Source organism: Rana temporaria, chromosome 4, assembly GCF_905171775.1.
Source record: "Rana temporaria chromosome 4, aRanTem1.1, whole genome shotgun sequence".
NCBI classification, from domain to species: Eukaryota; Metazoa; Chordata; class Amphibia; order Anura; family Ranidae; genus Rana; species Rana temporaria.
Window position 1 is genome coordinate 419,916,225 of NC_053492.1, and position 16,224 is coordinate 419,932,448.

Below are 16,224 nucleotides of genomic sequence, written 5' to 3' on the forward strand. Positions count from 1 at the left end.
TTCTCAGTTTAGACCGATACGTATTCTTCTACATATTTTTGGTAAAAAAAAAAATCACAATAAGCGTATATTGACTGGTTTGCACAAAAGTTATAGCGTCCACAAAATAGGGGATAGATTTATGTCATTTTTATTTATCTTAATTTTTTTACTAGTAATGGCGGCGATCTGCGATTTTTATTGTGACCGTGACATTGTGGCGGACATATCGGACACTTTTGACACGTTTTTGGGACCATTCACCTATAAAACCGCACTGATTACTGTGTAAATGTGACTGGCAGGGAAGGGGTTTACACTAGGGGCGCAAAAGGGGTAAATATGTTCCCTATTGAGTGATTCTAACTGTAGGGGGAGGGGGACTCACAAGGGGAGGAGACCGATGTGTGTTCCTCTGTACTGGGAACACACATCGGTCTCCTCACCTCTGACAGGAGGTGGATCTGTGTGTTTACACACACAGATCCACACTCCTGCCGTGATCGAGGGCAATCGCGGGTGCCCGGCGGACATCGCGGCCGCCGGGCACGCTCACCGGTTCACGAGCAGTGCCATGGGCCCCCTAGATGGCTGCGAAGAAAGGACGTAATATGACGTCCACCCGAAAGGAGGGAGGGTTCCTGCACGCGTTATATTATTATGGCCCGGTAAGGAAGGGGTTAAAGGCACCTCAATACGCTAAGGCAGCGCAGCTCCAAGGGACATGTGTTGCAGCACACCACAACATTCAAAGGGTTATTTACTAAAATTGAAGAGTGCAAAATCTGCTGCCCGTCTGCATAGAAACCAATCAGCTTCCAGGTTTTATCACCAAACTGAACAAGCTGAAGTTAGATGCACCAGATTCTGAGTGCACCAGTTTTAGTAAATTTACCCCATAGTAATGCAGTAATGGTGGTGCGCTGCATTGCCAGAAACGGCGCATTTAATTTTTTTGGGGTGTTTTGGCCCATTGATTTGACTAGGATACCTCAATGCAAAGCACGGTAATGTGTGCAAAAAATTCAACACGTTAAAGCAACATACCAAAATTTATTTTTACAGATTGGCTCAGGCATTGGAGTAAACTGCTTAGGAGGCTTTTGGACCCCTCACCTGTTCATTTTTGTGATGAGAGGTGGATTGGGCAATGAGCCTTCCCCTGTTATTAAAAAAATGTGTTGCATCTTGACGAACTTGTCCACACTTATTTGGTGCTTCCTAACATAAAATTTTACTTGTTAGCATTTGAAATGTTTAAAGGATCCCTTTACCAGCATTATGTAACATGTGTAACACAATCAACGTTTTTGTACATTAAAGGGGTTGAAAAGGATAATTTTTAAATAACAAACATGTCATACTTACCTCCACTGTGCAGCTCATTTTGTACAGAGTGGCCCCGATCCTGCTGCTCTGGGGTCCCACGGCGGCTCTCGCGGCTCCTTCATGCATAGCTAACCCCCTCTGGGAAGCTCTCTCCCGAGGGGGCTACCTTGCGGGCGTGCTTCTGAGTCATACACATATACTTTTTTATACAAGTACACTGTATAACATGCACGTATCAGGAATATGAAATGTTGGGTTTAACCCCCCTGACAGTAAACCCGAGCGTGACTCGGGGTTGGTTTTCAATGCTAAGATCGATATCCCTGAGTCACGCTCGGGGTGGACGTGCAGCGGCGCGGCTTACCTTTCGCTGGATCCACAGGCAAGTTACTTACCTTGTCCCTGGATTCAGCGATGCCACCCCGCTGTGTGAGCGAGCGGGTCCTCCTCGCTCGATTCACAGTGTCCCCGTGTGCCGCCGATCTCCGTTCCCTGCGACGTTACGACGCACGGGGGCGGAGAACGGCGCCAAATTCAAAAAAGTAAACATACACTTTACATACAGTATACTGTAATCTTATAGATTACAGTACTGTATGTAAAAAATACACACCCCCCTTGTCCCTAGTGGTCTGCCCAGTGCCCTGCATGTACTTTTATATAATAAAAAAAATTCTTTCTGCCTAAAAACTGTAGATTGTCCAAAAGTGTCCCTTAATGTCAAAAATGGTTTTAGATCAGCTAGAAAACAGCGATAATAAATTATAATCACTTGCAGAAATGTGCAATAGCGATTTGCGGGGAAATTCGTCATAAAAAAAAAAATAATGACAGCGACAATTCTGCAACTGCAAATTTCAGTGATTTTGAGTTGATTACATTATTGAATAATTTTTATTATAATTATATTATTATTTGTTATAATTATTTATAATTATTTATTATATTATAATTTATAATTTTGTTTTAAAAAAAAAATCATACCCGGGATGCCTACAAGACTCTTGCTTGGTCAGATTTAAGTGAGTTATTTCTAAAAATTACAGGCCTACAGTATAAAACGCCAAATTTCCTTGCAAAATAATTGTACCGCTTTTGGTACGTAATTCCAGACAGAATCATACCGCCAGGGAGGTTAACCAACTCAATATTGGACACTTTCACCCCCTTTCTGCCCAGGTTATTTTTCATCTTTCAGCGCTGTCACACTTTGAATGACAATTACTCAGTCATGTACACAAATTAAATTTTTATCTTTTTTTTAGACAGATAGCGCTTTCTCTTGGAGGAGGTATTTAATCACCACTGGGTTTTTTATTTTTTGCTAAAAAAAGAAAAAAGACTGAACATTTTGAAATAAATGTTTTTTTCTTTGCAAATGTTATTTTGCAAATAAATAATCTTTCTTCATAAATTTAGGACAAAACATATTTTCTGCTACATTTCTTTTGTAAAAAATAATGCAAATCAGTGTATTTACTTAGTCTGTAGAAAAGGTATAGAGTCTACAAACTATGCTATATAATCTATATATATATAAAAATTGATCAATCCTGATGTACTAATGGTCCACCTAGTTTCTTGCGAAATGCCAGGACAGTACAAATATCCCCCAAATTACCTCCTTTTGGAAGATATTTAGTAAGTTGGAGTTTTTTGAAGCTGTAATTTGTCCAAATTTTTTGAAAATTAAGTAATTAAATAAAGTGTGTTTTTTTTCCACATTTATTTTTATTTTTTTTACATACTGTCACCAGAGCAGTACAGCATCACCAACCGACTGGTGTGGCAGTGACACTATATGTGACAGTATGTAAAAAAATATATAAAATTGTGGGGGAAAAAAACAATTTTTCAATTTCAATTTTAATTTTTTTTAAAACATTTTTTTCTTAATTTTATAATATAGCTTTCTTTTATTTAAAAAATGTTTTTTTACATACTGTGACCAGAACAGTGCAGTGTTACCATAGTGGCACTGTACTACTCTGTGAAGTGATCCGGGTTTTATTTCACACTATGTTTGCTTATAACAGTGAAGATCACTGTTATAAGCAATCATTTTTATGAATGGCATCCATTCATTCATTGTGTACTATTGTAAAGCTGCGATTAGCCACAGCTATCACATGGTACAGATGCCCTGTATGTACCATGTGATCACTGTGACCAATCACAGATCAACACAATAGTACACAATGAATGGCTATGAATGAAAACCATTCATTGTGTACAGCCATTCAATCACTGTGATTGGTTACAGCAATCACATGGTGCCAGCACCGGCCCAGTACAATGATCTGTTATTCACTGTGCCTGATCCAAACAGCAGGTCACAGATCGCGCTGCAGCATGGCCCCTAGGGTGTGTGTGACTGGTAGGACATCATATGGTGTCCACCCAGAATGGGAAAGCTCCCATTACTTGACAATAATCCGGACAGGAAGCATTTAAAGCCGGAGTTCACCCAAAAATAAATTTTTAACATTACATTCAGCCGAGTTGTCCTAACTGTCCTTTTTTTTTCCCCCGTACATACTGACTTTCACCGCCGCTTCCGGGTATGTCGTCTTCGGGACTGGGCGTTCCTATCTGATTGACAGGCTTCCGACCGTCGCATACAGCGCGTCACGGGTTGCCGAAAGAAGCCGAACGTCGGTGCGGCTCTATACGGCGCCTGCGCACCGACGTTCGGCTTCCTTCGGCAACTCGTGACGAGCAGTATGCGACGGTCGGAAGCCTGTCAATCAGATAGGGACGCTCAGTCCCGCACAAGACATACCCGGAGGCGGCAGTGAAAGTCGGTATGTACGGGGGGGAAAAAAAAAAATGCCGATTGTCATTAGGACAACTAGGCTAAATGTAATGTTAAAAACATATTTTTTGGGTGAACCTCTACTTTAAGTGCTTCGGTAGAACTATAATTTTTTTAACTTTTTAAAAACATTTTTGTCTAAAATGTGATGATCTTTTGTTGACACATTCTCTTTAATGAGACATCAGGGGGTGTAAAACACATAACATAATTTACCAAAACCCCCAAAAAACTCACCTAATAAAATAGAGCAAAAGATTTCAAATTTTGGCAAAATTGGTCATTTCAATGCAAAATACAGTAAGTTTCACCAAAAGCACTCTGCATGTCCCTAATCACAATATATAAATATGAAGCTTAAAACTATCAGGAGGATACATTTTCTTCGCAGGTAGGTCAGCAAAGTCATTTTTGGATCTACATTTTTCTCAGTAACCTGCAAATAAAAAATAGTAATAATACGATAACAATATTATTCTCTTAACAAATTTTCTTTACTGTGTCACCATGTAATGTACTGTGATGAAATGCAAACACAAGATGATCTTTTACCTACTACATCAAAGAATCTAAAGTTTGCCCACTGAACAGTGTACACACATTCCATGGTTACCTGTACAAACCAACATCAGATGTGACCCACTCTATATGTTCACTTGAATAACGGGGACTCTGTCCCATTAGATAGATTTACCTTTGCTTTCTTTTTTTTGTTTCAGAATCGCACCACCCTGAGTTGTCATTCAGAGCGGTGGGGGAGATCGGTGTAATCAGCGCTCATCCTCCACCATTCATCATTTCTGTAGGTAAGGAGGAATAGGTAAGGATTAAAGTGGAGGTTCACCCAAAAACTTAGGGGCAGATCCAGAGAGAGAGTACGCCGGCGTATCTACTGATACGCCGGCGTACTTTCAAACTACCCGCGTCGTATCTTTAGTTTGAATTCTCAAACCAAGATACGACGGCATCTGGGTTAGATCCAACAGGTGTACGTCCTCGTACGCCTTCGGATCTAAGATGCAATACTTCGGCGTCTGCTGGGTGGCGTCCGCGTCGGGTATGCAAATTAGCTATTTCCGACGATCCACGAACGTACGAGCGGCCGGCGCATTTTTTTCCGGCGTCTTTAGTCGGCTTTTTCCGGCGTATAGTTAAAGCTGGTATTTTGCGGCGTATAGTTAGACTTGCCATGTTAAGTATGGCTGTAGTTCCCGCGTAGAAATTCAATTTTTATTTTTTTTGCGTAAGTCGTCCGTGAATCGGGATGGACGTAATTCACGTCTAAGTTTAAAAAAATGACGTTGTTGCAACGTCATTTATCGCAATGCACGGCGGGAAATTTAGAAACGGAGCATGCGCAGTTCATTCGGCGCGGGGACGCGCTTCATTTAAATGAAACACGCCCCCTAATCGCCAATTTGAATTCCGCCGCCAGAGATACACTACGCCGCCGTAACTTACGGCGCAAAATCTTTAAGGATTCGAAATTACGCCAGGTAAGGTACGGCGGCGTAGCGTATTTCTGATACGATGCGCCGATCTATTTATATGTGGATCTGGCCCTTAATTTTAATTTTAATTTTTAACATTAGATTGAGGCTCGTTTTGTCAAGGGGAATCGGGTGTTTTTTTTTAAATCGAAGCAGTACTTACCGTTTTAGAGATAGATCTTCTCTGCCGCTTCCGGGTATGGGCTGCGGGACTGGGCGTTCCTATTTGATCGACAGGCTTCCGACGGTCGCATACATCGCGTCACGATTTTCTGAAAGTAGCCGAACGTCGGTGCGCAGGCGCCGTATAGAGCCGCACCGACGTTCGGCTTCTTTCAGCTACTCGTAACGCGATGTATGCGACCGTCGGAAGCCTGTCAATCAAATAGGAACACCCAGTCCCGAAGACCATACCCGGAAGCGGCGGAGAAGATCGCTCTCTAAAACGGTAAGTACTGCTTCGATTTAAAAAAAAACACCCGATTCCCCTTGACAAAATGAGCCTCAATCTAATGTTAAAAATTGTTTTTCGGGTGAACTCCCGCTTTAACCTCACTGACAATTTACCTTCACTTTCTGTGCTGTAAACACAACAGGAAGTAAAAGAAAATCTCTCCAAAGTGAATGATCCTTCTGTTGGTTTTCACCAGAACATGCGACTCTGGTGATCCAGGTGATAAGGTGGCCCATGTTATAATGGTCACCAAGACAAAAAGAGAGGGAGAACCTCTACTGCAGGGAAACAGACATCAAAAAATACCTTCTAACTCTTCCCTATTCTACTATCCAAAACAAAAAAAGTTATGCCTTTACACTGTAAGGTAAAAGGTAAAAGGAGTAACTGTTCTTTGCATGAAAGTATATTGACCCTTTAAATCTGAACCTTAGGCAGATAATATACAAAGATCAATATTCTGCAATATTATTCACTGTGCATTCATTATAAAATGTTTTAATGATTATGACAGCTAATCAAAGTTGTTGAAGCTTTATATTTACTCCCTGCAATGCCCTGCACAGATTGGAAGGAGAAGGAGGACTGGCACTCTGAGTGAGTCAAACTCTAGTCTACTATATCTACCAGTCAGTGGCAGCTGGTGCTCAAAGCAGGGGGGTGGCAAACAAACCACCCTCCACCCGAAGCCCCCCCCCCCTACACTATGGATACTCACGCAGTCAGGCTCACTAGGACAGCTACCTCTCGGATCTTCCCGTACATCCTCTATGGCATTGACAGCGATGCAGAGAGATCACTCTGATGAGGACAGCGGCGGCCATTTCCCAGATCTCCCCGTACATCCTCCACTGGTACCGGCCAATACAGTCGCTTCTACTCTCGGTAAATCGGGTCTCAGGACCCGCTTCCTGATGGACCGGGAGATGTAGCAGAAAGACAATAGCGAATATTAATTTGCTATTGTCACACAACTGGGTGGGTTCAGGGCCAGTAATTTCAGGAGTGTCACCAGACCCGTTTAGTCCAATTGGACATCATCTGAGAGACACACCCCAGATGATGTCCAATTGGAAGAAACGCTTTGGCTGATGCTCCTGAAATTACTGCACATTGCTGTTTTTATAACTGAAGAATACCAGACTTTTATGGGACTTTTTGATTTTTTTACTCCATGTTTTTACAATAAAACCCACTATACAGTGTCACACTATGTATGGTTTTCATTTTTTATCCATTTTCATGGATCACCAATTTCACTTTTGATGTGGATCACTGCACCCAGGGCTGGACTGGGACAAAAATGTGGCCCTGGACTTCATCCAGACTGGCCCACTTTGACAGGTCTCTCCCACAGCGGCCGGACAAATCCCGCACCCCCCCCCCAGCCACCCAAGCCCCCTCTCCCCCTTCACTAGCCACTAGCCATTTTACTTTATTAGAGTAGAAAGGCTGGTACTGGTACTCTTATAGGCAGTACCAGTGGGGAAGCTAGATATTATTTCTTCCGGGGCAAAGAATCAGTTTGGTGCCCCCCCTTATGGGACAAGATTAGGCCGAAGTGAGAAACTCCCAGGCCGCTGTCACTGAAGCCGGCCCACTGAGCCATTGGCCCACCGGGAAACTCCCTGTTGTCCCAATGGCCAGTCCATCCCTGACTGCACCCCATGGAGTTCATCTTCTGATGTTGGATCCTCTCTGTCGATACTGGAAGTGGCTCTGTCTCAGATTATCGACTCCACGTGCCGAATCCTGTTGAGGTGTCTCCTCACGACTGCCTATCTGACTCCTATGCTGTACAGTATACAAGTCAATCAAGTCTGGTACGCGTGCCACTTTATCCTTTGTTTATACACAAGATTCAGTTTGATATCACCGGAAGAAGTGTGAGGCCTCGTACACACGACCGTTTTCTTCGACAGAATCCATCAAGAAACTTGGTGGCAGAGCTTTTTTGCCGAGGAAAACGGTCGTGTGTTTTTCATCGAGGAAACTGTCGAGGAACTCGACGAGAAAAAAAGAGAACAAGTTCTCTTTTTCCTCGACGGGAGTCTCAATTTCCTTGTCGTGTTCCTCGTCGGGCTCGATGCACAAATCATTAAAGCGGTAGTTCACCCTCCTTCACAGCATTAGACCATTACTTTCGGCATCGTAGCGCGAGCTACGGTATGCCGGTCTTAAATTTTTAATCCCCGTACTCACTGTGCTATCGATGATTGAAGATTCTGACTCCCGCGGGGAATGGGCGTGCCTATGGAGAGGGAGGATGATTGACGGCCGGCTCTGGCACGTCACGCTCCCCGAAGACAGCCGGAGTAGGTCTCGGCTATTCACGGCGCCTGCGCACAGGCTATGCGCAGGCGCCGTGAAGAGCCAAGCCTATTTCGGCTATTTCCGGAGAAGCGTGACGTGCCAGGGCCGGCCGTCAATCACCTTCTCTCACCATAGGAACGCCCATTCCCCGGATTCTTCAATCATCGATACCACAGTGAGTACGGGGATAAAAAATGTAAGACCGGCATACCGTAGCTCGCGCTACGATGCCGAATGTAATGGTCTAATAAAAAAAAACATTTTTTTTTTTTTTAACAGGGTGAACCCCCGCTTTAACTATAGTTGTTGTTGTGTATACACTGCGTAGTTGCTGCTGCAATTATTTATACTTTTGTTTTTGGAAGACTTGATTCACTTAGTAGCGCAGAAGCTTTTTTACACTGTTAGGCCAGTTATAGGTCGACGATGATTTGGGTCTTTGGGGTCGAGGTTGTTTTTTTTTAGAATGGGTTTAATTATGCCTTGTTTCAGGGAGGTCGGTACCGTGCCTTCCTTGAATGATTGGTTTATGTTAAAAAGCATAGTGCTTGTGCAGTGTCATTTGTCCCTTTCTATGAAAATTGTGTAAGTGTCTGCGCTGTAAAAACCTGGAATGGGGGAGGAAGAGGTGAGTGGACAAAAATCCGTGGACCAGTGGGGTGGTGAGGTGTACTAACACAATGGAAGTGACCTACAATTGGAAATAAAGTGGTTGTAGTCTAGCCCAAACTGTGTAACAGAAAACACACATAAAAGTCTTCAAATGTCAATAATATGTGAACAGTTCAGACAAGAGACCTCCTTGGGTGAATGATGGAAGTAAGCAAAAGTAAAATTGGCAGGACTTGAAGAAAAAGTGGAATCTTATAAACAGGGGCGGACTGACCATTGAGTCACTCGGGCACTGCCCGAGGGCCCCATGCCACTAGGGGGCCCCATCCGGGTTGCCAGGCTCAGTAAAACCAGGGACAGTATGTAAAAATCTGTGTTTTTTTTAGATCTGTCCCTGATATGTCCGAAAATGACATGCTTTTAATGTGAATATCCCAAGATTTTAGCTGCCCGCCTCTGCACTACCTCCTGGCGTGGTGGTCATCTGTAATCCAGAGGGGCCCCATAATATTCTATTGCCCAGGGGCCCCATGAGTTGTCAGTCCGCCCCTGCTTATAAACAATAATGGAGTGCAGTCCAAATAACAAACAAATAAAAAAAGTGACAGGTAGGTGAATAAGTGATTGAGTGTAGGAGATACCAAGCTCAGGTGAGTGAAGGTGTGTGATCAGGTAAAGTCCACACACCGTGCACCCTTCACCGATAGTGAATCAAACAGCTTACCTCCCTACTCACATACAGACCCAGATGAATCACTGTACCAGCTAGCTGTTAGATGGATATCTGCTTGTCTCAATCGTGGTACATACATGTAAAGACAACGGTATAGGTGTTGTAGCTTTATCTTCTTACAGGCAACGAGGAGACAAAATACCCAAAATAAGGGGTGACTGGCTGTCCACTTACACAACTTACAAGAGTGTGTAGGGAGCGTGTGCCTATCTCCACGAGCGCCGAACTCGTATCGTGTTCTCCAGCCAGCAGATGAATGACAGGCTAGGAGGGAAGCTGGGCTCAAGAGCTGACAGTTCCTAGGTTTTATAAAGGATACGAGTTCGGCGCTCGTGGAGATAGGCACACGCTCCCTACACACTCTTGTAAGTTGTGTAAGTGGACAGCCAGTCACCCCTTATTTTGGGTATTTTGTCTCCTCGTTGCCTGTAAGAAGATAAAGCTACAACACCTATACCGTTGTCTTTACATGTATGTACCACGATTGAGACAAGCAGATATCCATCTAACAGCTAGCTGGTACAGTGATTCATCTGGGTCTGTATGTGAGTAGGGAGGTAAGCTGTTTGATTCACTATCGGTGAAGGGTGCACGGTGTGTGGACTTTACCTGATCACACACCTTCACTCACCTGAGCTTGGTATCTCCTACACTCAATCACTTATTCACCTACCTGTCACTTTTTTTATTTGTTTGTTTTTTGGACTGCACTCCATTATTGTTTATAAGATTCCACTTTTTCTTCAAGTCCTGCCAATTTTACTTTTGCTTACTTCCATCATTCACCCAAGGAGGTCTCTTGTCTGAACTGTTCACATATTATTGACATTTGAAGACTTTTATGTGTGTTTTCTGTTACACAGTTTGGGCTAGACTACAACCACTTTATTTCCAATTGTAGGTCACTTCCATTGTGTTAGTACACCTCACCACCCCACTGGTCCACGGATTTTTGTCCACTCACCCCTCCCTCTCTTCCTCCCCCATTCCAGGTTTTTACAGCGCAGACACTTACACAATTTTCACAGTATTATTCCTTGTCTTGAGAGGACAACATTCTTGCTGTTTGCTGCAGTATTCACGCCCATTCACCCCACTGCCCTTTTTTCTGGCCCACTCCCCCTCACCTATATCCCATACAGCGCAGGAGTTTCACCTAGTACATTTGTCCCTTTCTATGCTGTAAAATACCTGGTTGATCCTGTCTGTTCCTGTGTCCTGCTAAGTGTGCTGACTACGGTAATCATGTCTGCTGATCCATGATACCATGGTCAGTTTACGTTCCTTCGTCATCCTGCTGTGTTTAGAGTATCCCCCTCTCCCCCTTCCTCCCTCCCTCCCTCCCTGCCTGTCACTTTCTAGTGTGTGAGCTGATCTCCAAACCCTCCCCTCCTGCCGCAATTCCATGTGGCAGCAAAGTTAGTGTTAGTGCTCACAGTTACTACCAGCCCCTCTGTTAAAAATTATATACTACACAGTGTCTGTTTTTTTTAATTCTGCAGCTAAATATGTGATTTCACATCGCCGATGTGCGGTCACGTGATCACTCGGCTGATGTCAGAGGGAAATCTCAGCCCTTCCCACTGTAGTCCTTAGATACGGGAAGAAGAGCGGCGTCATGTGACCGCACATTGGTGGAAAGAGGTATTTGGCTGTAGAATTTTAAATACGCACACTGTGGTTAATTTACTAAAACTGGAGTACAAAATCTGGTGCAGCTCTGCATAGAAACTCAGTTTCCATTTTTTTTTCCCCAAAGCTTAACCACTTCAGCCCCGGAAGAATTTACCTGACCAGAGCACTTTTTGCGATACGGCACTGCAATGCTTTAATTGACAATTGACAATTGCGCAGTTGTGCGACGTTGCTCCCAAACAAAATTAATGTCCTTTTTTCTACCACAAATAGAGCTTTCTGTTGGTGGTATTTGTTCACCTCTGTGGGTTTTTATGTGCTATAACCCAAAAAAGAGCGGCAATTTTGAAGAAAAGCAATATTTTTTACTTTTTGCTTTGTTTAAATATCCCCAAAAATATAAAAAAAAGTATTTTTTTCCTCAGTTTAGGCCGATATGTATTCCTCTACATATTTTTGGTTAAAAAAAAAAATCGCAATAAGTGTATTTTGATTGGTTTGCGCAAAAGTTTGAGTGTCTACAAAATAGGGGATAGATTTATAGCATTTTTTTTATTATTATTTTTTTATTAGTAATGGCGGCAATCTGTGATTTTTATCATGACTGCAACATTATGGCGGACACATCGGACACTTTTGGACACTATTTTGGGACCATTGCCATTTATACAGCGATCAATGCTAGAAAAATGCACAGATTGCTGTGTAAATGACACTGGCAGGGAAGGGGTTAAACACTAGGGGGCGATGAAGGGGTTAAGTGTGTCCTAGCTGTGGGGGGGATGGGCTACCAGTGACATGACATAGATCACTGCTTCCGATGACAGGGAGCAGTAGATCCTTGTCATGTCGCTAGTCAGAACAGGGAAATGCCTTGTTTACATAGGCATTTCCCTTTTCTGCAGCTCCGTGACTTGATTGCAGGACACCGGCGGACATCGAGTCTGCGTGTGCCCACTATGCTGCGATTTAAAGGGGACGTACCTGTGAAATCGCCCCTGAAGTGGCCAAAAGTAGGGCAGAAACTACTTTTGGGACAGGGCCGTTAATAGGCTGCAAAATAGCATGCCGTCTGACATGTCAAATAGTTTGTTAAATCACGCCAATGTGAACGGGGGCTTAGAAGCCGATTGGCGACAATGCACAGCAGCACCAGATTTTGCACTCTCCATTTTTAGTAAATCAACTCCACTGTGTAGTATAGCTTGTTAAAACAGAGGGGCTTGGCAGTAATTGTGATCACTGACTTTACAACCACTAAGTTTACACATTTAAAAGTTGAAACCCACTAAAAGGTTACAAAAACATTTTACAGATACAATTTTACTAGAAAATGCCAAATCCACCACCACATTTTCTTTTCTTTTTTTTTTTTTTTAAGCATATCCTAGCAACAAAATGGATATATTCTACAAACAACAGCAGACTTATCAGCATTCTGAAAATGTCTTCAAACAGAAACACAGGGCCAGATTCTTGTACATCCGCGTATCTTTGCGCGGGCGTAACGTATCCGATTGACGTTACGCCTCCGCAACTTAGATGGGCTGTATTCTCAAAGCACTTGCTCCTTAAGTTGCGGCGGCGTAGCATAAATCGGCCGGCGTAAGCCCGCCTAATTAAAATGTGGGACAGGGGGGCGTGTTTTATGTTAATGTTCTGTGACCCGACGTGATTGACGTTTTTCATGCGCCGTCCGTGGAAATCTCCCAGTGTGCATTGCTCCTAATACGCCGCAAGGACGTATTGGTTTTGACGTGAACGTAAATTACGTCCAGCTCCATTCACGGACGAGTTACGCAAACAACGTAAAATTTTCAAATTTCGTCGCAGGAACGACGACCATACTTAACATTGGTACGCCGCACTTACGCCACCATATAGCAGGGGTAACTTTACGCCGGGAAAAGCCTAACGTAAACGGCGTAACTGTACTGCGTCGGCCGGGCGTACGTTCGTGAATTCACGTATCTAGCTGATTTATATATTTTGATGCGTAAATCAGCATACACGCCCCTAGCGGCCAGCGTAAATATGCAGTTACGATCCGACGGCGTAAGAGACTTACGCCTGTCGGATCTAAGGGAAATCTATGCGTAACTGAATCAGGCGCATAGATACGACGGCACAACTCAGAGATACGACGGCGTATCTGGAGATACGCCGTCGTATCTCTTTTGAGAATCTGGCCCAGAGACTCTAAAATGACTGATTTATCCAGAGCTTTTTTTCACAAACAACACTTGCATGTCCAGGTACCGTAAACATTGCAGAAAATTGTGTAATAATAGATCAGTTGCCCCTTGACTCCTCTTCCATAAGATATTTTATCTAGCCAACGGCACCACATACCCGACAAATTACGCTGAGAAGCTTAATAAAGACGGTAATAAATTAATGATGGTGTTTATAAATGTGTACGGTCTGGTTTAGCTTCTGATGCTATCACTACCACTTTCCAAAATACTAGTTGCCTGGCCCGGAACAAGCATGCAGCAATAAAACCTGGGACCTGCCAGAATGCTTGATTTGTCTATTTGTTCCAGGTCAGAGACTGAGAAAGCATTGACCCCTTCGAATCAACATAAGAGCCAGACAACAAGCATTTTCAAAAAGAGTTCTCAGCAATTGCAGCCTATCAACAATAAGCGGTCATTCACTGGAACATTAGAATTTCAGAGAATAACAACCAGGCCAATAGGTTTCTGGGCAGATACCTGTGAGGCCTCGTACACACGACCGAGATTTCTCTGCAAAAACCAGCAAGAACCTTGCTGGGAGATATTTTTTTGCAGAGGAAACCGGTCGTGTGTACATTTTCGTCGAGGAAACTGTCGAGAACCTTGACTAGCCAAAAAGAGAGCAAGTTCTCTATTTCCTCGACGGGAGTCCGAATTGGCTCGTCGTGTTCCTCGACGGGCTGGTTTTCGACGAGAAACTCGAACGTCTGTATGCTAAGAAACCCGCGCTTGCTCAGATTAAAGTATGAGACGGGAGTAAAAGTAGCATTTGTAATGGAGATAACACATTTGTCACGCTGTAACAGACTGAAAAGTGCAAATCGTCTCTTACCAAACTTTTATTTAACACGCAAACACATGAAATTAGCAAAAGCAGCCCCAAGAGTTTAGCCAGTGGAATCGAACTTCCCCTGCCGTTGTATGTGTTGTATGTCACCGTGTTTGAGAACGAGGAGATTTTGGCTTGACAGTGTGTACGCAAAGCAAGCTTGTCAAGTTCTTCGACAAGCCTAACAAGGAACTCAACGAGGAAAACGATGTGTTTCGCCCGTCGAGTTTCTCGGTCGTGTGTACGAGGCCTCAGTCATCTGTGAGATTGCATGTCAGAAAACCGGACGGACAGTCAAGTACATTTTTTGGGTGTTTTTCCTGTTTGGCCCTTTTTTAGTATCCTAACTTATATATTAAAGCGGTGGTTCACCCTCAGTAACAACATTATAGCATAGTAGCGCGAGCTACAGTATGCCTTTATTTATTTGTTTTGCCCCGTACTCACTGTGTAATCCTATAGTGAAGATTCCGACTCCCCGCGGAGAATGGGCGTTCCTATCCAGAGGGAAGATGATTGACGGCCGGCTGTGGCACGTCACGCTCCCCGAAGATAGCCGGAGTAGGTCTCGGCTCTTCCCGGCGCTATACGGCGCCTGCGCACAGACATCGGAGCTGACTGCGCAGGCGTCGTGAAGAGCAAACACCGATTTTGGCTATTTCCGTGAAGCGGAAGCCGGCCGTCAATCACGAGCCCTCTGAATAGGAGCGCCCATTCCCCGGAAACTTTAGTACGCGATTACACAGTGAGTACGGCGCCAAAAAAATATATAAAGGCATACTGTAGCTCACGCTACTATGCTGAATGAGATGCTAGAAAAAAAGATTTTTTAGGGAGAACCCCCGCTTTAACTCCTAAAATAGACAATAATAATAATAGATAAATATTTCAATAAAGATAAAAATATATATTTTTTTTTACCTTTTTTCCATTTACAAAAAATAAAAGTTCATCCACAGACTCCCCCAAATGTGTTGCATCCTGCGGGGTTCGAACCATCATTGCAGACAAAGGCCCTTTTACTTTTGCCTCCAGCAAAGCAAATGCAAGTGTTCAGTCCCTGCCAGGTCACCAGCTCAGCAGTATCTCAGTTATATCTGACACTCAGTACTATAAGGTTAACTTGTCAAGTTTAGGTTTATTACTTGATGGGGAGGAGCAGTCACGGCCCTCTCCTGAAGCCAATGAATATTATCACAAAGTACATTTGCATTTGGCAGGAACTTCAGCCTTGTCAGCTCAAACAATTTGTGATGCTCTTAAACGCTGTATGGTTAAATATCGCATTTTCACGGGCAGACTGGTCCAGGAAGTCACTCTGATCCAAGTCAAATGTTCTTTTCAAGCCTGCTACAACAAATTCAACAACCTTTTGTGGCTGCAACAAAAAGGGCTCATGTTGTGCCTCTGAATATATGTGTGTTTTTGAGGTTATCTTGGTCAGTGAACAGACGTTCCGCTGATGAAAAATATCACATGATCAGCCATAATAGTAAGATATTGAGATAGTGAGGTCATAGGATACTGGGTCAGGTTGGAGGAGGTAGACGTATAAAAGCATGGAGTCTTATGATCTGAACTGTCAAAAAAGTGATCAAAGTTCACGCGCTGTGCAATAATAAAGTGACAGCCCAGATTCACACTGGGCTGCGGGAGTGAAGCCGTACGAGTTCAGCTCGTCAGTCCCGATTTTGGCTGCGATTACAGAGACATCTGTGCAGAAATCGCAAAAAGTAGTACAGAAACTATCATCCATACATATCCACTACCATGGGCGTCCGCTCCATAGGGCAAG

The 16,224-nt window shown here is 43.6% G+C and overlaps 1 protein-coding gene and 1 pseudogene across 1 annotated transcript in view; both read right to left on the reverse strand.

Moving 5' to 3' along the window:
* XDH (xanthine dehydrogenase) overlaps positions 1-15,548 on the reverse strand; it is a 125,465-nt gene extending 109,917 nt beyond the window's left edge. The window contains exons 1-2 of the mRNA XM_040351324.1: positions 15,351-15,548; positions 4,502-4,559 (exon numbers count right to left, since the gene is read on the reverse strand). Of these exons, the coding sequence (XP_040207258.1) occupies positions 4,502-4,559; positions 15,351-15,431 (139 nt within the window). The 5' untranslated portion in view covers positions 15,432-15,548. The remainder of the gene's footprint in view (positions 1-4,501; positions 4,560-15,350) is intronic.
* Positions 4,838-4,962, reverse strand: LOC120938404 (annotated as a pseudogene).
* Positions 15,549-16,224: the final 676 nt, after the last annotated feature.